General features: G+C 34.0%; 3 protein-coding genes across 3 annotated transcripts; 1 reads left to right on the top strand and 2 right to left on the bottom strand.

The window, feature by feature from the left end:
- Positions 1–1,974: 1,974 nt before the first annotated feature.
- LOC116113799 lies at positions 1,975–2,115 on the bottom strand. Its single transcript, XM_031399960.1, has one exon. The coding sequence runs from the start codon at positions 2,113–2,115 to the stop codon at positions 1,975–1,977; it is 141 nt and encodes a 46-aa protein (XP_031255820.1).
- An 11,558-nt stretch (positions 2,116–13,673) lies between these two features.
- Positions 13,674–14,738, top strand: LOC116113868 (AP2/ERF and B3 domain-containing transcription factor RAV1-like). Its single transcript, XM_031400034.1, has one exon. The coding sequence runs from the start codon at positions 13,734–13,736 to the stop codon at positions 14,610–14,612; it is 879 nt and encodes a 292-aa protein (XP_031255894.1). The 5' UTR covers positions 13,674–13,733; the 3' UTR covers positions 14,613–14,738.
- A 3,397-nt stretch (positions 14,739–18,135) lies between these two features.
- LOC116113864 (protein rough sheath 2 homolog) lies at positions 18,136–19,463 on the bottom strand. Its single transcript, XM_031400029.1, has one exon. It carries the CDS (start codon positions 19,434–19,436, stop codon positions 18,294–18,296), a length of 1,143 nt encoding a protein of 380 aa, XP_031255889.1. The 5' UTR covers positions 19,437–19,463; the 3' UTR covers positions 18,136–18,293.
- Between the last annotated feature and the right edge of the window lie 2,457 nt (positions 19,464–21,920).

Raw genomic sequence — 21,920 nt, forward strand, 5'->3', positions numbered from 1 at the left:
TAAGTTAATTTTATTTATAAGTTTATCATTGTAACAGTAAATAAACCGACTTTTTACCCAAATTAGAGAGATTTTTTGGACGTCTCATTCATATTTTGTGTAAGTTGCATTTGTACACAGAAAAACATAGAAAGCAATATAGAAACAGAGTTGCGGGGGGAAAGGGGTGATCGTGGTCGTACCTGTTGGCCTTGGTTTGTCGGAGGAAACCAAAAGATGGTGGTGTTTCTTGAGTCTTAAGTGGCGGAAGAAGGTGTTTTTGGGTGGTGTTTTTGAATGCAGGTGAAAGAGAGTGTTATGGTAGTTGTAACGTGGAAGAGGGTGGCGGTTTTTGTTGTAATTTTTGAAGAAGAAATGTAGAAGAGGGTGGCGATCACTGGTTTTGATCTATGAAGAAAGTGGAAGCCATATATAAATCGAAGAAGAACGAGAGAAAAGAAGAAATAAGTTAAAAAAAAAAAAGTAAACTAATGTGCCAAACACGCAATTTAAAAATCTAACTAAAAAAAATTAATAGAATAGTGAACCAAACACGCCGAACTTTCTCCCCAAAAAAAAATGGACAGATTCAATTGCTTTTTAATATTGGGCCTTAATTCAACTTGGTAATTTTAATGACCCTAAGTTTTTGGCCCAAAATAAAACGTGTTGTCAACCCATAAGTAATGGACAAAAAGCCCACATTTAGGATAAAATGACCAGAGGAGAGCGAGACAGAAAGCCTTTAATTGACATGATCTAGAATATAGCAGTATTTTATTTCATAAAGGGAAAGGAGTTGGTGAAAAAACTAGAAAATATCTTAACCAATATTATTAGAAGAAGTTGAGATTCAAACAAATTGAGAGCATGGGAAGTTGTTAAGTAGTAAGTGAAAGTGAAACCCCACACCACAAGAAGTGCGTGTGAAGAGTAGTGGAGTGGTGGGCATAGTATTAATTTCTACATCAAAGATCATGAGATAATGACCCCAAAATAAAATAAATAAAAATAAATTAGATACGAATATACAATGAAAGAAATCTACATAATATTTAGGAATGAACAAAAACCAAGATCACAAAGCTGTCGGTAGGTGATATTGACAAACAAGGAATGGGCCTACTTGCCTGCTTTGCCACCCTTAATACATGAATCACCATTTATGGTCCGTATTATATCCATCAAATCATCACCTAACAAGTAAGCTAGGGCCCTGAAAAGGAAACACAACATCTTTTTCTCTTTATTTTCCATACACACTTCACGTGACCACCCTCACTCTCGAATCTCATCCACCTTATTTCATATCACAGCAATACTATACACACCAGGGTTTTTACACCGAATTTTTATATCGATCTATGTGTTCTCCGACTCAGACCATTTAACACATTTGATATTATTAAACTTTTTATAGTGAACGGTAGTTCATCAAATATAGACGGTCGTTCACTTACATGGACTCCTGTCCATATTATATGGACGGGAGTCCATTTACTAAGGACGGACATCCATATTTAAAGGACGCCCGTCCATCCAATTATTATGTTTACAAGTTTATTATAAAATCATACAAACAAAAATCTNATGTATGAATGGGGGCTCTTTCTCAAGTGATATACAGGAGTTAATTATTCAACCTCTTTGCACCATTTTTTTCTGATATATAAGCTTCAGAGACAGCGAAGATAGAAACAGAAAATGAAGAAGAAATTCATGTAATTAAATCTGAAAAGAAGCATTTGATTCTGATTGTAATTTTCCGTGTACATAACAAATGCTCAAGGTGGAAAATTCATGCAGGAGAGGAAAGAAGAGTCTATAAATATTAGTAGAAGTAATAATAATCCACAACAATTAATAAGTTAATATTCTCATTGGTATTTACATTTGGGAAGAAGTACAAAAACGAAGAAGAAAAGAAGTAATAGAGCTTAAAATTATATCTGCAAATTCACAGATGAATATTGCTTGCTTCTTCACTTGGAACTTTTAGTCATGCCAGCAAAGGAGCATGACCACACATCTTCTGATAATGTATAGCCTTCCTTTCTGTTGTTTAAGATACCCTCCGAGCCGCCTGCATGACACCTTCTTCTTCAAGTCTTTCATATTGTTTCTTCTCGTTTCCATTTCTGTGTAAATTAGAGGAAAAAAGAGAGAGTAGTTTGAACAGAGCCGGAGCTAGAAAGAAATAAGCCCGAAGTAGTGATACTGATTACTGAAAATGTTTGAAATGAGATAAAGAGAAGAGGGTGTTTATATAGTGAGAGAATGGTGGTGGTGGTGGTCCAAAATGATGAGCTCAGGCCCTCTAAAACTCTACTGAGAGAGTGCCACGTCAGTGTCTTCACCAAAATTAATGAGGTTTTTTTTCATCCACCAAGAGAGTTGGTCGGCCATTGATGGAAAATGGTGGGAAAAAAAAAAAAGATAAAAATTAATATAAGGGGGTTAAGTTTAGATATATGGAAAGGACTACTGCTGGCCTGCCCATCCTGCCATGTTTTCTTGACGATGTTTATCCTATATTTCTTGAAGAAGCTCAGATGTTTCCTTGTCATTTCCTGTTTGACTGCATATTACAATTGCCTTGGTGCTTTTATTATTTACCAAACAATTGTACTATCACTTCGTGGGCAATATATATTTTTATAAACCCTAATTTCCAGTTTGCTGCTAAAATTAAATATATTTCTTTATTTTACACATGAATACTCCTGCGTCCTATTTGGGATTGTTGTTTTCTTTTACAAGTTAGAGATCACTTCTTTTATAATTTAACACTAATTTAATTAATTAATTCTTTAAACAAATATACTTACACATATATAGTATATTTTATTGACAGCTAATACCTTGTCCTTGAAAATTATAATAAGAAAAAAAATTATTTCGTAAAATTTAAAAGCATGTCTAGTACAATTTAATCTGAATAAAGCTTATGAAAAAAATAACTTATTAGAGCAGATGTTATGAAAAATGTGTTTGGTGTTTGATCATAAAAATTTAAAAGATCTTTTTAATATTAACTTATCACAAACGATTTTGATATATGAGATTAGATCAAGTCAAAATTTTAAAATATAATAAGGATATGTTTTATATTTCAATACTATAAGTCATAAAATAGATTATTTTAAATCTTATAAGCACTTTTGAAATGCAATTAATTAATCTAAACAAAATTTGAATCTACTGATGACTTTAGGTAAGCTAAATGTCTTAAAGGGCACTTGATCACAACTAATTATTTCTACAACTTTTTTTTTGTTTGTAATGGTCGGAGATGTCCGAGCCACTTTTTTCGCATCTTAAGTAATCCTTTGTGATCTTAAAACTATCGACCGAGTAAGAGTTTTAATGACTATTCATATTAGTAACTAAAAAGAGACTTGAATTCAGAAACTCTTGAATATACTCAAGAGTCTATCTCGTTCTACAACTCTTTTTATAATGACAGTATCTCTGAGTTCGTGCATGAAATTGATAGTGAAGAAAGAAAATGGAGAATTGGAATAAGCTAATGTTAGTACAGCTAATAACTTGAAATGTTAACAAGCACAAGTAGTCCGTTCCTCGATAGCATAAAACGAAGAAGACAAAGGAGGAGACAAAGAGGAATAGTTTTATTAGAAAGGCTCAAAAGTCAAAAAATTTGCAAGTAGAATCTGAGTGACTTGTTTAAACTCAACAAAAAATGAAATGGGAAATGGGAAATGAGATTATCCACAGCGTAATCCCACATGTTTTGTCTTGTGCTTCACCCATTCCACTTTTCACGTCGGGAAACTCTCTGGGGCTTGCACCTGGACCAGACCCCATTCTTCATTCTTATTTCTTAACTTCACTTCTTGGACTCAAGTATATATTTGCAGTCAACTCTGGAGCTTGTAATTATACTCAGAATTCTCCTCCTTTAATTTGACAATGGTTTAATTAAATCTACACTTTCGGAGAAACATACATCCTTCGTCTACAGGGCAAAACTATAAATTATGATCTATTAGACAATTTTCCAATTATTCAAATCACAATGGGAAAATATTCCGATGCAAATATTGGAATAAAACACATCTCCTAACGAAATACAACATTTGTTAGGAGAGGTGCGTTATCTTTTTCCAAACAAAATATATTGTGATCAAGATAGTTTTTTTAGTCTACTGCAATGCGGTCTTAGCGTAGCTACTTTTGGATGGTCAAGTGGTTCAATGGTCTTGAGTTCATTACTCAAGAGGTTTTGAGTTCGATTCTCTTCTCGGTTGCTAATAGAGATAGTCACTGGAGTTCTTACCCGACCGATAGTTCTAGGATCTCAGGGGATTAGTTAAGGTGCTCGTGAGCTAGTTCGAACACCTCCGATCATTAAAAAAAAAAAAAAATGCAGTTTTAGCATTGTTATAGACTTTCCCCTTTATATTTATATTCAACCCATTGCTACACGACTATATCATCATCGTAGGTCTTTTTATGCTTTTTAACTTATTGCAAAATGACTTTAGAGTCATTGTAGGCCTTTAAACCTAGTACGACTGAACAGTAGTAGTATAAATTTTCATATACCTTCCGATAAACCTGTCTCGTATATCTTATTTGTTAGAAGATAATGCTATCTAATTACCTCTTGAGTAATAGTCATGAGTTCAATTCTCTTCTCGGTTGCTAATAAGGGTAGTCACTAGAACTCTTATCCGACGATCGTTCTAGGGTCTCGAATGATTAGTTAAGATGTTTGTGAGTTGGTTCGAACACCCCCGATCATAAAAAAAAAAAAATTGTAGTCCTAGCGTTGTTATAAACTTTCCCCTTTATATTTATATTCAACCCATTGCTACACAACTATATCATCATCATAGGTCTTTTTATACTTTTTAACTTATTGCAACATGACCTTAGCATCATCGTAGGCCTTTAAACCTAATATGACTGAACAATAATAGTATAAATTTTCATATAACCTCCCGATAAACCCGTCTCATATATCTTTTTTATTAGAAGATAATGTTATCCAATTACGCAACAACAACTCTAAATTTTAAAAATATCTATGAAATGTAAAAAAAAAATCTTAACCAAATCTAATGGAAGGATTTGAGTCTAAACCCATCTAGACTGGCTTTTCTATAAAATATTATTCCAGTTATGATCGATCAGTCATGNGGATTTTTCACTCAAATTAGAGGATCTTTCTTTTTGACGTCTCATTCATATCTTGCGTAAACAACAATTGTACGCAGAAAAACATAGAAAGTAAGATAAAAATAGTAGACATAAGATTTGCGTATGACATCCAAACCACTTTAAAAATAAAAATTATTAACAGAATTCATACAATCTCTTACTTAGGTTCCTTCACAGATCTTACGTACTTTTTGTTGGTACAAATCACAATATCAACATTAACTAAAGTTATTCAATCAATACGTTATTTTGAGATGTCGACTTTGAAACTCTATTGATTATTTTAGTTGGATTCATTGGTTTGGACACATTATATGTATGGTTCATTTATGCATCTTTTACATGGTTGACTAATTTCTTAATTAAAAAGGAAAGATTAAGCACAATAATCAATTAACTAATATGGAAAATATATGTATATGTAGTTTCCATTATATACATATACAATGAATTATTGTGTTAATTCACATGCAGGCATGGCCCCTAATCGAATTATTTTCATAATTTTAGTTCATGAAATTTTCATAAATTTAGCCAAACAATGTGCAGATAAACAGGAGAAAGCTTGAAAGTAGGTTGTTTCCTTATACAAATGCAGCCAAAACAAATGTCAATAAAAATATTCATGTGGGTTTTGTCTTAATATATTTTATGAATTTTAAAATTCTTTCATATATACATGCATCAAATTAATTAATTCTTTCTGAATTTAATAAAATTTATCAAAATTAAATCCTTCCCACTTACTTAATTAATTCAAAGTCAGAGATATTTTTTATGAAAAGCTTAAATGATTGAAATAACAATCAATGGTTCAATTTAATTTGTAATATAAAACTTGTTGGCAATTTATAGACCATAATCTATGGTACCATATGTCTCCCATTACTTTTTAAAATTCAATTAAAATTAATTAGTTTTTTTTTTTTTTAAGAAAAAAAAAAAAAACTGTCTTATCAAATGGTACAAACACACATGTGAGCACCAATACTTTCAACATGCAATTTCATAGCTGTGAGTTGACAAGACCTGCGAAAATGGAACCTACATTAAAGACACCACAATGAACAATCATCACCATTCTTATAACAATGTCCTTTTTTGTTACTTCTCTTTTAATTCTAATTCTGGTTCTAATTCAATATCTCCACCATTATTAATCGTTCACATCCCTCTTCACCATCATCATCATCATCATCCTTAGTTTCTTCAATTTCTCAGATAACTTGTAGAATTTTTAATCCAATCCAAACCAAATCTAATCTTTCATACATGTATGTGAGATTCTATGATTCAAATAATAATATAATTACTTAAATTAATACCCAGAAAATTCCCACGAGGTAGCTCATGTATGAATGGGGGCTCTTTCTCAAGTGATATACAGGAGTTAATTATTCAACCTCTTTGCACCATTTTTTTCTGATATATTAGCTTCAGAAACAGCGAAGATAGAAACAGAAAATGAAGAAGAAATTCATGTAATTAAATCTGAAAAGAAGCATTTGATTCTGATTGTAATTTTCCATGTACATAACAAATGCTCAAGGTGGAAAATTCATGCAGGAGAGGAAAGAAGAGTCTATAAATATTAGTAGTAGTAATAATAATCCTAACAATGAATAAGTTATATTATCGTGGTATTTACATTGTGAAGAAGTACAAAACGAAGAAGAAAGAAGTAATAGAGCTTAAATTATATCTGCAAATTCACAGAAATAATAAATCGATGAATATTTCTTGCTTCTTCACTTGGAACTTTTAGTCATGCCAGCAGAGGAGCATGACCACAAGTTCTTGAGAATGTATAGCCTTCCTTTCTGTTGTTTAAGATACCCTCCGAGCCGCCTGCATGACACCTTCTTCTTCGGTCTTTCATATTGTTTCTCTCGTCTCCATTTCGTGTAAATTAGAGGAAAAAGAGAGAGTAGTTGAACAGCTAGAGCTAGAAAGAAATAAGCCCGAAGTAGTGTACGAAAATGTTTGAAATGAGATAAAGAGAAGAGGGTTGTTATATAGTGAGAGAATGGGTGGTGGTGGTCCAAAGTGACGAGCTCAGGCCCTCTAAAACTCTACTGAGAAGTGTGCCACGTCAGTGTCTTCACCAAAATTAATGAGGGTTTTTTTCATCGACCAAGAGAGTTGGTCGGCCATTGATGGAAAATGGTGGAAAAAAAAGATAAAAATAATACAAGGGGGTTAAGTTTAGGTATTTGGAAAGGATACTGCTGGCCTGCCCATCCTGCCATGTTTTCTTGACGATGTTATCCTATATTTCTTGTAGAAGCTCAGATGTTTCCTTGTCATTTCCTGTTTGAAGCATATTACAATTACCTGATGCTTTTATTATTTACAAACAATTGTACTATCACTTCGTGGGCAATTATATTTTTATAACCCTAATTTTCCAGTTTGCTGCTAAATCAATATATTTCTTTATTTTACACATGAATGGCGTCCTATTTGGGATTGTTGTTTTCTTTACAAGTTAAAGATCACTTCTTTTATAATTAACACTAATTTAATTAATTAATTCTTTAAACAAATATACTTACACATATGTAATTATTGAACAGCTAAACCTTGTCCTTGAAAATTATAATAAGAATAAAAAAAAATTTCGTAAAATTTAAAAAGCATGTCTAGTACAATTTAATCCGAATAAAGGTTATGAAAAATAACTTATTAGAGAGATGTTATGAAAAATGTGTTTGGTGTTTGATCATAAAAATTAAAAGAGCTTTTTAATATTAACTTATCACAAAGGATTTGATATATGAGATTAGATCAAGTCAAAATTTTAAATATAATAAGGATATGTTTTATATTTCAATACTATAAGATAGAGTTTTTCTTAAGTTGTAGGTGTTGTCTGAGCTTATGAAAATTAGCTTATAACAATAAGTGTTTATAAGCTAATTTTAGTTATAAGCATTTGAAATTTAAGCAATTAAGTGTGTGTTAAGTACTTATAAGTGACTGATAATAGTTGACGTGTTTGGTAAAATGTAGATTATAAGTACATTTATTATAAAATGACTAAAAAAAGTACTATTTTTTTTTTTTTTTTTTACTTATAAGCTCAAAAAAGTTATAAACAAACATGTCGGCTTAATTTTAAACTTATAAGCTAGTTTGACAGTTATAAATGTAGACAAACCCCCCAAAATAGCTTATTTAAATTTATAAGCACTTTTGAAATGCAATTAATTAATCTATAAATTGAATGTACTGATGACTTTTGGTAAGCTAAATGTCTTAAAGGGCAGTTGATCACAATAATTATTTCTACAACTCTTTGTTTTTTTTTTTTTTTTTTTTAATGATCGGAGATATCTGATCTAGTTTATATGCACCTTAAGTAATTCTTGAGATCTTAAAACTATCGACCGAGAAAGAATTTCAATGACTATCCCTATTAGCAACCGAGAAAAGATTCGAACTCAGAAATTATTGAATACACCCAAGAGTCTATCTCCTTCTACAACTTTTTTATAAGTCGTATCTCTGAGTTCGTGCATGAAATTGATAATGAAGAAAGTAAATGGAGAATTGGTATAAGCTAAGTTAACTTAGTACAGCTAATAACTTGAAATGTTAACAAGCAGAAGTAGTCCGTCCTCGATAGCATAAAACGAAGAAGACAAAGAGGAGACAAAGGGATAGTTTATTAGAAAGGCTCAAAAGTCAAAAATTGCAAGTAGAATCTGAGTGACTTGTTAAACAACAAAAAATGAAATGGGAAATGGGAAATGAGATTATCACAGCGTAATCCACATGTTTTGTTTGTGCTTACCCCATTCCACTTTTCACGTCGGGAAACTCTCTGGGGCTTGCACCTGGACCAGACCCCATCTTCATCTTATTTCTTAACTTCACTTTTGGACTCAAGTATAATTTGCAGTCAACTCTGGAGCTTGTAATTATACTCAGAATTCTCCTCCTTTATTTGACAATGGTTAATTAAATCTACACTTTCGGAGAAACATACATCCTTCGTCTACAGGGCAAAACTATAAATTATGATCTTTAGACAATTTTCCAATATCAAATCACAATGGGAAAAATTCCGATGCAAATATTGGAATAAACACATCTCCTAACGAAATACAACATTTGTTAGAGAGGTGCGTTATCTTTTTCCAAACAAAATATATTGTGATCAAGATAGTTTTTTTAGTCTACTGCAATCGGTCTTAGCGTAGCTTTTGGATGGTCAAGTGTCATGGTCTTGAGTCATACTAAGAGGTTTTGAGTTCGATTCTCTTCTCGTTGCTAATAGAGAAGTCACTGGAGTAGTTCTTACCCGACCGATAGTTCTAGGATTCCAGGGATTAGTTAAGGTGCTCGTGAGCTAGTTGACAAACCTCGATCATTAAAAAAAAAAAAAATGCAGTTTAGCATTGTATAGACTTTCCCTTTATATTTATATTCAACCCATTGCTACACGACTATATCATCATCGTAGGTCTTTTTATGCTTTTTAACTTATTGCAAAATGAATTAGAGTCATTGTAGGCCTTTAAACCTAGTACGAACTGAACAGTAGTAGTATAAATTTTCATTACCTTCGATAAACCTGTCCGTATATCTTATTTGTTAGAAGATAATGCTATCTAATTACCTCTTGAGTAATAGTCATGGTTCAATTCTCTTCTCGGTTGCTAATAAGGGTAGTCACTAGAACTCTTATCGACGATCGTTCTAGGGTCTCGAATGATAGTTAAGATGTTTGTGAGTTGTTCGAACACCCCGATCATAAAAAAAAAAAATTGTAGTCCTAGCGTTGTTATAAACTTCCCCTATATTTATATTCAACCCATGCTACACAACTATATCATCCTCAAGGTCTTTTTATACTTTTTAACTTATTGCAACATGACCTTAGCATCCATCGTAGGCCTTTAAACCTATGACTGAACAATAATAGTTAAAATTTAATAAACCTCCCGATAAACCCGTTCATATATCTTTTTTATTAGAAGATAATGTTATCCAATTACGCAACAACAACTCTAAATTTTAAAAATATCTATGAAAAAAAAAAAATCTTAACCAAATCTAATGGAAGGATTTGAGTCTAAACCATCTAGACTGGCTTTTCTATAAAATATTATTCCAGTTATGACGATCAGTCATGCTAGGTAGGGTCTAACCAATCAGTAAACAATTTTTTAACAAAAAGAAGAAGAAAAAGCTGAAGAAGGATTTTATTACAAGGAGACACGATAAAATGGGCTCCAGTTTTTGTCTCTTTGGACGTCATAGAAAATTACAGAGCTGTACAGTACAAAGAAGAACTGGGCGGCACGTGATAATCCCGTGAGGGACATGGTCCCTGTCCCTGCCTTTCCTAACCTAGATTTTTGTTAATGCTTCCTTCTGTCGAGTTGAATTAATTAATTTTTTATTATTACATTAATTAAATCCTTTAAATATTATGGGATTTTTTTTTTTTTTTAATGTGAATGAGGGAGTATCTTGTCTGGTTATTCAAAAGATTACGGAGGGTCTAAATGTACGGTTCAACGAATAGGTTGCAAATTGGGTTTGGTATTGGAATTAGATAACCTCAATTACGATTAATATTTATATAATTTAGTTCAGCATGAGATTGCACTAAATCTTTGATAGCTGGCATTCTGTGTATCTGGATGTTGAGGATACCTTAATTAAGTGTAATTAACAATTTGATCCCATATTTTTCTCTTCATTTCCACTCTAAATCTCCTTTTTTATTCTTTTTGACGTATTATCTTCTCTAATATTATTTTATCAAAATATCATATAAGTAATCATTATTGATAATCTGATGGTAAAAGAGTAAAAACAAGATCTATAAGTTTTTGAGTTCGAGTCCTCACAGACCTTAATAGGGATAGTCACTGAAGTGGATCTGGTCATTGTCAACCTAAAGTCTCAGAATGTTAGTTAATATGACATTTTACAGTAATTTTTAAATGAAAATGATAAAAAAGAGTTGTATAAGTTTAATAAGGCTATTTTTTTTTTTTCATCATTTATTAAACACAAATTCACAATCCAACTTAAATCAAAATAAAGAGAGGAGGACCAATTCATATTTATTTTTTCATGAAGGCTCATTTCAGAAGTTATAAAGCCCAATAAAGGCCCAACTGGCCCAATATAAAACTAAACTTTTAGATCCACCAATTCTTCTAAGGCCTCTTACATAATTATATATCAAGAATATAAAACATATGGGCATTGGGTGAACAACATCAAGCCTCATGGTGCAGCTTCATGGGGCAATTATCATTTCCTCTTTATTCATAGATTTTGCTTGAATCAAGTTTATATCATTTACCCATATTATAATTTTTGGGGTTGAATAGATTTATGGGTCAAATCATAGCTTCTGATTAAAACAAATTGGAGAAATTTATTGATTACCATATAAAAACTTTGGCTGTGCTTGTTTTACTATTCTTTTCCTATTATATTCCTATCTTACCCAAATACATATTTGTTTTAATATTCACAAAATTCAATTCTATTTTATTCAACTAAAAATGTTTATTTTTAACCTCCCAGGTTTGTTAATTTAACTAAACACTCCCTAACAATAAAAGTTTATAAATTGACAAAAACACCCTACCCACCCACATATTCCCACTAGCCAGCCACCATCGCTGGAAGGTGGCTGGAATCTACCAGAATGGTTTACGACCGGTTGGATCTAGCCGTTCGTGTGTCGATCTAGCCTTTTTTCGGCTAGATCTTTGGTCGTAGATATGGTCGCACAACCAGTAAAATCCAGCTGATCATGTGCCATTCCGAAGACTTTTGGCCACCTTCTGGCGATGGTGGCTAACTGCCGGCATTTAATGGGTACGTGGGAGTGTTTTTGTTATTTTCAATATTTTATTGTAAAAAGTGTTTAGCTAAATTAACAAATATATGAGGTGTTTTTGTTAATTTTCAAATCTTATTCCTATAATAAGTTAATAACAAACTTTTTTCAAAAATATTACTCAAAATACTCGAACTCAAGACCCTTTGTCTTTAACTTAACACATTTGACTCCCCTCACTATCCAACCACAAGTGGGTAGTTAAAAACAAATATTTTATATATAAAAAATAAGATAAAAAGCAAGCAAAATGTATCTCCTCATCTCCAATACGATACTAAAATATAAAAATATATGCTAACAATTAAAAGCGAAGGGGGCAAACCCAAGGGGTTGGCCTAACGGTTAAATAGGTTTAGTCTTAAGTTCGAATCTTAGCATTACCTATCACTTTGTAATTTATTGATCTTTTAGGTTTATAAGATATTCAATAAACCCTGAAAATTATTTAAGGCGCGTATAAACTGGTCTTATAAGATGTTTTATAAATATCGAAGATTAATTAAAGTACGTAAAAATTGGTCAAAAAATCCTAGTTAAAAAAAAAAAAAAAAAAGGTGAAGGGGCACGTGGCTTATTTCTTCAGTAAGTGCCCCACCCGCCAGGATATGACTTAATTGAAAAGTATTATATACCTTTTCAATATTATCAAAAACCTCAAGATTCTCTTATAAAAGTGTGGAGCTAGGTTTTGGTGGTTGGTTTTAGAATTAGAGTAGCAAATCATTCAAATTCCAACATTTTTGTTCCCCTTTTGCTATATCAATGTCAAGGTACGGTAACCGCCACTGAGGTGACCTAATAATTAATCATGACTTTAGGTGTATTAATCAAGAGGTCATGAATTCGATCTACTTGAATTGTTAATAGAATTGGTTACTGAAATTTATCCAATTATCAATTTTAGGGTCTTAAAAGATTAATTAAGGAGCGAACAAACTAGCCCAAACACTCTCGACCACCAAATATGTGTGTTTTTTTGGGGCGGGGGGCGCCGCGGGACCACGACAAGTTGCATTTATTTACACAAAATAATATCATTACATAGAGATGTGGAAATTGGAATATATATTATTTTATTTTTGGCTGTTCCAAGTGCATGAATTTTATTTTTGGCTATTCCAAGTGCATGAACACACAAAGAAACCCTCTTTAGATTATGCAATTTCTGATTTGATCATTAAACCCAATATATTTGAAGAATTTGAACCTGGATAATAAGACAATCCCCTTCTGTCAGAAACTCCCACAATGACATTTTGCCAAGTGGAACTTCTATGTTCTTGGAAATTTCAACCAATCTCTTCTCTCCTTTTTCCACACACTTGGCAATATTTTTATATATAATATAACAGAAATCCACATTGATGAAGACTTTATTATAAAAATAATATAAGATAAGATTGAATAAAGCGATGCAATAAAGAGATATGAGATGAGATGGCTGAATCAACAGCATGGGAAAGGCCATGGCTGGCCAGAGGATCAAATCAGTGTTCTCAAGCATATAGCCTTTCATGGGGGGATGAATTTAGCGAACAACTTCTGCTTACCCTCATGTGATTCCCATCAATTACCTACCCCACTTTCTCATTCTTAATATTCAGCTATATAAATCTATTTTCACCTCATCAAATTATTCAACCAAACTTTTACTTTATATTTCATTTCATTATCACCCTCTTGAAGAAACATGGATGATTCTGAATATGGCAATGAGGTTGAATCCAAAAAGTTGCCTTCTTCCAAGTACAAAGGAGTCGTTCCGCAACCCAATGGAAGATGGGGAGTGCAAATATACGAGAAGCATCGACGCGTATGGTTAGGTACTTTCACCGAAGAAGAAGAAGCCGCTAGGGTTTATGATATCGCAGCTCTGAGGTTCCGCGGCCACAATGCAATAACAAACTTCAACGTTTCTTTCGAGAACGACGAAGATTATTACATGGAAAAGCTTTTCTTGAGCTCGCATTCGAAGGCGGAGATCGTCGACATGTTGAGGAAGCATACGTACAAGGCCGAGCTCGAAGAGCGCAAGCAGAACTATGCATGTCATGGAATTAGCGGTAACGCGTTCAACCAAGAGCCGTTCGGGGAGAGCCGGGAGTTGTTGTTTGAGAAAGTGGTGACACCGAGCGATGTGGGGAAGCTGAACAGAATGGTGATACCGAAACAACAAGCTGAAAAGCACTTTCCATTGTACACAGAGATTGCTTCGAAGGGTGTGTTGATGAATTTTGAGGATAATTCAAAGAAAGTATGGAGATTGAGATATTGTTATTGGAGTAGTAGTCAGAGTTATGTGTTGACAAAAGGGTGGAGGAGATTTGTGAAGGAGAAAAACTTGAAGGCAGGAGATTTGGTGTGCTTTTGGAGATCCAATGTTGGGCCGAATCCAAGGCTTTTTATGGACAGTAAGCCCAGAAACGGGTCGGGTTCTGAAGATCAGATGGAGACCAAGGGCGAGGAACAGGAGGCGGTTGGACCAGTTGAAACAATGGGTGAGGTTAGGTTATTTGGTGTCAACATTTTAGATGAACCAAATAGAGATTACGTTGCAAATAATAGGTAATATTAGAAGTTAAATTACAAGGTGAGAAAAGAGACAGAATTTTGGATATACAAAGAGTGGCTTAAGTTTGGATATTTGTAACAACACTCTTAATACTGTGTCAGAACCCAAAAAATCACCAAAACAGATTAACAGTGTTAATTTAAGAGTGCGAATCTAGAATTTATAAAACCATGGGTGAAAACTTGTCGATTCACCAAACCCTGAGTGGGTACATGTAGTTTACTCTAATTAAGATAAGATATATAGGCAGGTCCCTCTGGTTATGGGTAAATTGGCTATGCCTATGCCCACTAAGCCTGCATTTACAAAGCCATTTTCTTGTGTGCCCACAATTGTCAAAGATTCCAATTAACAGGAAAACTTGTATTTCCTTTAACTTATGTCATGTTCATATGCAGTGAGTAGTACAACTTGTACAACATTATCTCAGAAGATTTCAACCTAGCCTTCAATTTAGCACTTGTCATTGGATTCTATTGTTAAATAAATCTCACAATTTACAAAAAATTAATCAATAACAATGTGGATTTGACTAAAAAATTGCTTTCATTGAGTAGAATGGGAACTACCCACGAGGGATTAATTTTGAATCTATCAAAGATCGTTATTCTTAAATGAGTCAGTAAACCACTTTTTCCCACATAGATAATGGTTTAATAACACTTTCTTATTCGTAGACTTTTAAAATATCATTTTACTACTCAATTTATATTTCGTTTCTGATTCCAGTATTGTTACAACCCCACACCACTACCATTCTCCTCTCCGATCATCACTCACAAAAACCTCTTAAACCCTACTCTCTCTGACCCTACTAATCGTCAGCAATCAAACGATTAGGGTTTACGCAGTCGTTCCTCCCAAGTCAAATTCTGGTCAATCCCAACCATTAAAATCTAATATTTCACCAACAAAAGACTCATCGGCTTCTCTTCTTCAAAAGCCTCAACAGCTTGAACCAATTTTGTTCTCTGTTCGCCGTTAGAATATAAATTTAGATAGTAAAGTAGTATTTTAAAAATTTATAGATGAAAAAATGTCATTAAACCATTATTTGGATCAGAAAAAGTTGTTAACTATTTTTAAATTTATTAAAAATTATAGGATTTGACGAAAACTCTGGGTTTTAGTTAATTTTTATAGGGTTGTGTTGGCCGTTGGGGATGAAAATTGAAATGTTAGATTGTGTTTGAATGATATTACTAAAAAATTGTTTAATGTTTAATTTAATTTCTAGGGCATTGGATGTTGTTAGAAATCAAATTTACAGCTGTAATTTGGTTAGTAGAACAAGTAAGGGAGAGTTGAATGTTTGTTGTCTGTTTTAACAGAGATTTGTTGTCAGCTTTATTACATTGTGTTGAGAGTTCTCTTCTCTTTGAGTTTTTCAATAAAATACACTCTTTATTGGTTTGCCTAAACTTTTCTTAATTAATTAATTAATTATTAAAATGACCCCTCATAAATTAAGTACCTGCTCTTTAAGTCCAAACCTCTAGATATTCCTGAAAAAGGAATATCAAATTCTCTTATTTATTATTACATTTTTTTGATTCCGATCTCATATATTGGAAAATGTTAACATGTACTATTGACATTTAATATTACTACATTAAGATTCCGCCTTATTTATCGCTAAAATTTATATAAAAAATATGTTGTACATCATGAATTATCAAGATATATAACAATTTATCTCCTTATATTAGTATTTGGTTAATGTGTAATTATATTTAATTTAAGAATAATGTTGTATATAAAAAGTTTGGATTTCAGATTTGTGTCCTAATCATGTGGCAATTGATTTACCAAGTTGCTATACAATTTTGGGATCCCAATTTCTTAGGTATAATATTATTGTTAATTCAGTAAACGACATGTTCCCACCCGAGGTTCAACGAAATGGCAAGTTGATACCCTCTGGTTTCGTTTATTTTAAATTCCTACCCTTAAAGTAGCACCATTACCTACGGTTGGGTTATGACACAGGTGTAGAGGCTACAATTACCGAACTACCCTTAAAGTAAAAACCTTCATCTTCTTGGTTTCCGCCCCCATGTGTTGCCGCAGCCTCTTAAGCCAAATCCTGGCCGATTCTCACACCGAAAATCATGAGTAATGCTACACTTACACCACTTTTTTACATCATTTTTATTACATGTGGTATATGTTACAACCACACAAATTCTATTACAATATTAAAAAATTTAAAATAATTAAAAATTTATATGGTTGTGACATATGTCACATCATGATGTAATAAAAATTGTGTAAAAGAGTGACGTAAGTGTAGCATTACTTGAAAATCACCCCTATCTGCACCGTTCAACTCCCCTTCCTCTCCTCTTCAAAACTCATCCCTTCTTTGACCCTCCGCACTCACCGTTTGCTACTCGCGGTATGCACTTGCTGTCGTGACTTTCAGATTTTCCGATCAATTCTCACACCGAAAATCAACCTTGTATGCATCTTTTGACTCTCCTTCCTTTCCTCTTCAAAACCCATCCCTCCTCTAGACCCTCCCCACTCATCATTTGCTAAGCTGTCGGCAACCTGCACTTTTCATTGTGAGATAGTCACGGTTTTGTAGCCCTCTCATCCTCTTTTGGTTGGGTTTTGGTTTTTGATTGATGGAGTTCGTTGTTTTTGAAGTGTTGTTTGCGATTGTGTTGCTATTATGTTTATTTTCGGTTGTCGGCAAACTCTCCTGACGAGAATCTAGAATAAATATAACTAGGGGTATAATTTTGGGATTGCGGTAAACCTTAGGTAGGAACATGTCGTTTGCTCTTGTTAATTTAAGAATAATACTTTGCGTACTAACGAATTTTATTAATCAGTGTACTAACCTTTGTTAAAATCATATATAATACCTGTATTATGTATATAGTATCCATACTATACTTTAAGTTCGTACACTAACATTACCCTTAATTTAATTGATTAAGAGTAGAATAAGTGACAAAAATATCAACCATTGGATTGTGCTATGAGAGGAAGAGAGAGGTAAGAAACGCGCGTAGGAAGTGAAAGTGTGAAAGAGGTGGGGGTTGGGTGGCTATCCCAATGTCCAGTGATTAGTCATTTTCAGTAGACGTAGCCTTGCAATTGCCTTTGCGTAGCATCTTTACCTCTTTCTGTGCTACAGCTACTCCCCCTCTCTACCCTTTCTTTTTATCTATTCTTTTCATTTTAATTTTTCCTTTTTTAAACCAACTCTCCATTAATGTCTTTCAAGCATTTATCAAATCAACCTCTTCTTTCCCTAACATTTATGTAAACAACGATTTGACACTACACACCAATCTGTCTTTAATCTACTAATTGAACCCAACCTCATTTCACTCTGCCCATTTGGTTAACAAATCATTTCCCTTTCTCATCAAAACCCCATAAATCATCACTCAATGCCACACTGGGTTTCAAGTTTTTAACTTCACTTATGTATGATAATACGCAGCTTATCTAACGTTAATCTATGCAAATATATCGCAAGTTCACAACAAAGGTTCATTAATGGTGAAATGAAGACGATTATTAGTAAAAGATGAAAAACAAAACAAACACTAGTACTAGTTTGTAGATTCATGGATCATTTTGTTACATAAAACCCTTGCCCAAAAGCTGATTCAAAATGCATTACTCGTCATAATATTTCATAGTTATAGCTATGGCTAACTACAGCAAATCCTTTGGGATACAGAATCCGTTTCCATGGCCACTGTGAACCCCAATCTGCTCAATGAGCTTCATCAGTTTAACATGTTTATTACACCAAGCTTCCATTAACTTTTCCTCTTTGCTCTCGGCATCTCTCTGCAAACTAGTCAACTGTTCTCTATATTCACTCTCAAGTCTACCCAGAAACGCCATTTCTTCTTCTCTTAAAGATCTAATTTTTGCCTCAACTTCCTCCATTTTTTCTCTTCTCTTCCTCGCTTTCTCTGACTCCAGTTGCTGCTCCAATCTACTTAGTCTCCATGTCGCTTCCTTCTTGTGTTGCAGCCAGCTTTGTTTACCCTCTTCAAGCTCCTTACAGCACTGTATCAAAGTGCCCACTTGTTGACCCGGCATGAACCGGGTCATGTCAACCGGATCAAGAGCAGGAGGTTCAGACGGCGAGAGAGATAAACTCACAGAAGGAGAAGCTGTGGTTGTGGAAGAAGTTGAAGATGACAAAGATGAACAAGTATTGTGATTATTCATCCACAAGGGAAGCACATTTGCGGAAGAAGTTGAAGGACCCGACCCAAGTGAAAGAACCGGTTCAGGATCCGGCAATGACATATTAGGCATAATAATACTAGTAGGGCTCAGATTATTCAAAGACTGCAATGCAAAAAGCTTCGGTTGAACGTACTTCTCCGCAAAAGTCTCTAAAATATGATCGTACCTCCCCTGAGCAACCTTTTCCGGCGAAGAAACCGACGCCGAAGTGACTTGAATAACATTCCCTTCTTGATCCGAATACTCTCTTCTTTGCTTATGCAATTGTTTCAACTGTTTCTCCTTAAAAACTTCCCACCACTTGCCGAGTCTTTTCGCGGTTCTTCCGGGGACTTCACTGGCAATCTTTTTCCACTTGTTGCCGTACTTGGCCTGTAAAGAAATGACTAAAGATTGTTCTTCCGGGGTTAAAGAACCCTTTTTGATGCCGGGTTTGAGGTAGTTTTTCCAGCGTTCGAGACAGGACTTGGGGTCTCGATTGAGAGGTTTTGGCATGCGCTGAGAAATGAGGTTCCATTCTTTAGGGCCATATTGCTTCACGTATGCTCTCAAGATGGCGTCTTCTTCTGGTTGCCAACGTTGCCTCTCCTTCATTTCATCATTATCATTTCCTTGTGGGTTTTTGGGATCCCTACTGATCCATCTTTTCTGTTGATAAATCGTTTTATTATATCATTGAGATAAAATAAAGGCTCGAGTGTGTGAGAACTGTGAGAGAGATTTCTCGAACGGATTTGCTGTGGGCTATAGCTAGCTTTAAAGTTTTGATGAGGGGCAAGCTACAGGCTACAGCTAGAAGAGATCCCTTCCCCCACTTGAGGTCATTTCATTACACGGATGGGCATGGGATATGGTTACTCCACGCGCTTCATTTCACGTCTGAGGTACAGACGTTCACTGAAATAAAAAAGAACCTTTATTAATAATTTAATATGTAATAAATATTAAACCCCAACAACATCAAACCTTAACACCGCAACAATTAAAGGTGGTTATCTAATCTACTATTGAATGTTTAACAAAATTTGGTGGGCATATTCAGCAACCATTATTGGGTACTAAGGAATGGTCAATGGTGAAACTAAAACGGTGGTGCGATAAGACTTTAGAGCATTGAATGAGAGATTTTCTTTGGTAAATTTTTTTTTTTTGGTTTGAGTTTATCAGGTAAGAGAAAGAGTGAGAAAAAGAGAGAGCGTGAAAAGGGTATTTCAATTTGATTTTGATTTTGATTGTAATGGTCATTGTTTGGTGTGAAGAAGATGGCAGAGAGAGCAGAGAGAAAGAAGGAAGAAGGTGAGGTGAGTTGCATTGGTGGTGGTGGGGGCAGAAATGAGTCAGAAATTGTGGGGTGGACATGACTGGACACTGTGTCAAAACACCAAATATATATAAACAAAAAAAAAAAAAAAAAAAATGCAGCAAAATTGTACGTACTTTCTCAGACTAAGACGATGCTAGCAGAGCTGAGCTAGTTTGGCTTGTGATAATCTGAAAATTTATAAATAAGAAAGATGCCAATCTGCCATAAAAACGTATTCAGCCTGCTATTAAACGTAAGTCTGCATATCAATGTGTGCGCTTTTGTCAAGAGATATTTTTAATTTAAATAAATAAAACCAAATGGGTTTTTATTTATTTATTTTTAATTTAATTTTCTCTTTTGTATAGAGGAATACAGTAAGTGTACAATGATTAGGAAATTTTGTTTGCCTCGAATACTGGGTTTTCTAAGCTAGTTTTCCATTTAGCTTGTTGTTTCACTCTCTGGGGGAAAAAAACAAACAGATAGAAGGGGAAATATTCAACTTCTTCCTTGTTGGGATTTGAGAAGATCTTGTTTGTAAGTTTTCACTTTTATTTTATATATTTTTATTTTTTTTATTTTTTAAGCCGTTTACAAGTGAGTGTATTGTATGCTACCCATTGGGGAGCGTGGGTATGAAAAAGAACAGGTAATGGACAGAAGACTAATCAACGCAATTATCGGATCTGCTGGAAGAGGACGATTGTTTTTGTTTGTGGTTTGGTTGGGCCTCTCTCGGCCCAATTACATTCTCGCACTGTTTTGACATGAGTCGAACGTTTGTCAATTACCTGAAAGGTAATTTCTGAGTCAGCTCCATAAGATGGTTTATGTTCTCACATTTTAGGTCAATTACCTAGAAGATAATCTCTGAGTCAACTCCATAAGACGGTTCATGTTCTCACATTTTAGGTAAAAAAGAAGGTTTTCATGCTACCTTGTAGTAAGTCGGACGGTTCATATTCTCGACTTTCAGATAAAAAAGAAGATTTTCAGACTACCTTGCCGTGAAATTGGACGGTTGCTAACTACCAAAAGATTAGCCTATTAAATGATGCTACCCTACCCATAATTATAAACCCAAATCCAAATCCATAGTTATCATACGTGGCTACTGGGAAAATCATAAAGCAAATTGACACTTGGTTAAGGCAGAGGGAGATCACATGGGATTGTTGAATTTTCGTTAATAATGTGGGCATGATATCAATGCAAAACAATACTAAAATTTCATTGAGAGTTTAGTGGTTGTGGAATAGTTTGTCAATAATGAGTCCATCATCAATTGAGGAAGGAGCTACTGGAATATATCATGCCGTGCCTGTTATAAACAAGCACTGAAACTGAACCATTCCTGTGATTTTGACTGTCACAATCCTCAGCTGAATTATTCAATCAATGGGTCCCCAACTCTCAGAGACACCCACTTCAATTCCACCACTTTCTACTCTTGCACACTCAAACTGCATGTTCGTGTTCAAATGGCTGAGACTTTTATTTAATTTCTTACCCCATCAACACCAAGAAGAAAGACCCGGAGTGGGATTCTACATCTTCTTCGTTCATGAATACCTTTTCTGATCAAACTCGTCAGCAACGTGGATGTTTCCCCACTTTCCGCTTTTGTTTAAGCAAAGTCTTAAATCTTACTTCAAATCATCCCAAGGGCTCCCCAATCTTTTAACATTTCAAGAAATTTACAAGCTGTTCATGTACAGTGTACTGCCTACTGTTTTTACCCAGTAAAACGAAAGCGACATGTAGTGTTGTTA

Source organism: Pistacia vera, unplaced genomic scaffold (assembly GCF_008641045.1).
Source record: "Pistacia vera cultivar Batoury unplaced genomic scaffold, PisVer_v2 Contig691, whole genome shotgun sequence".
Taxonomy (NCBI): Eukaryota; Viridiplantae; Streptophyta; class Magnoliopsida; order Sapindales; family Anacardiaceae; genus Pistacia; species Pistacia vera.

Bases quoted from the DNA above. Each gene is read 5' to 3' on its own strand.
- LOC116113799 (XM_031399960.1), bottom strand. From the start codon at position 2,115: ATGGAAACGAGAAGAAACAATATGAAAGACTTGAAGAAGAAGGTGTCA.
- LOC116113868 (XM_031400034.1), top strand. From the start codon at position 13,734: ATGGATGATTCTGAATATGGCAATGAGGTTGAATCCAAAAAGTTGCCT.
- LOC116113864 (XM_031400029.1), bottom strand. From the start codon at position 19,436: ATGAAGGAGAGGCAACGTTGGCAACCAGAAGAAGACGCCATCTTGAGA.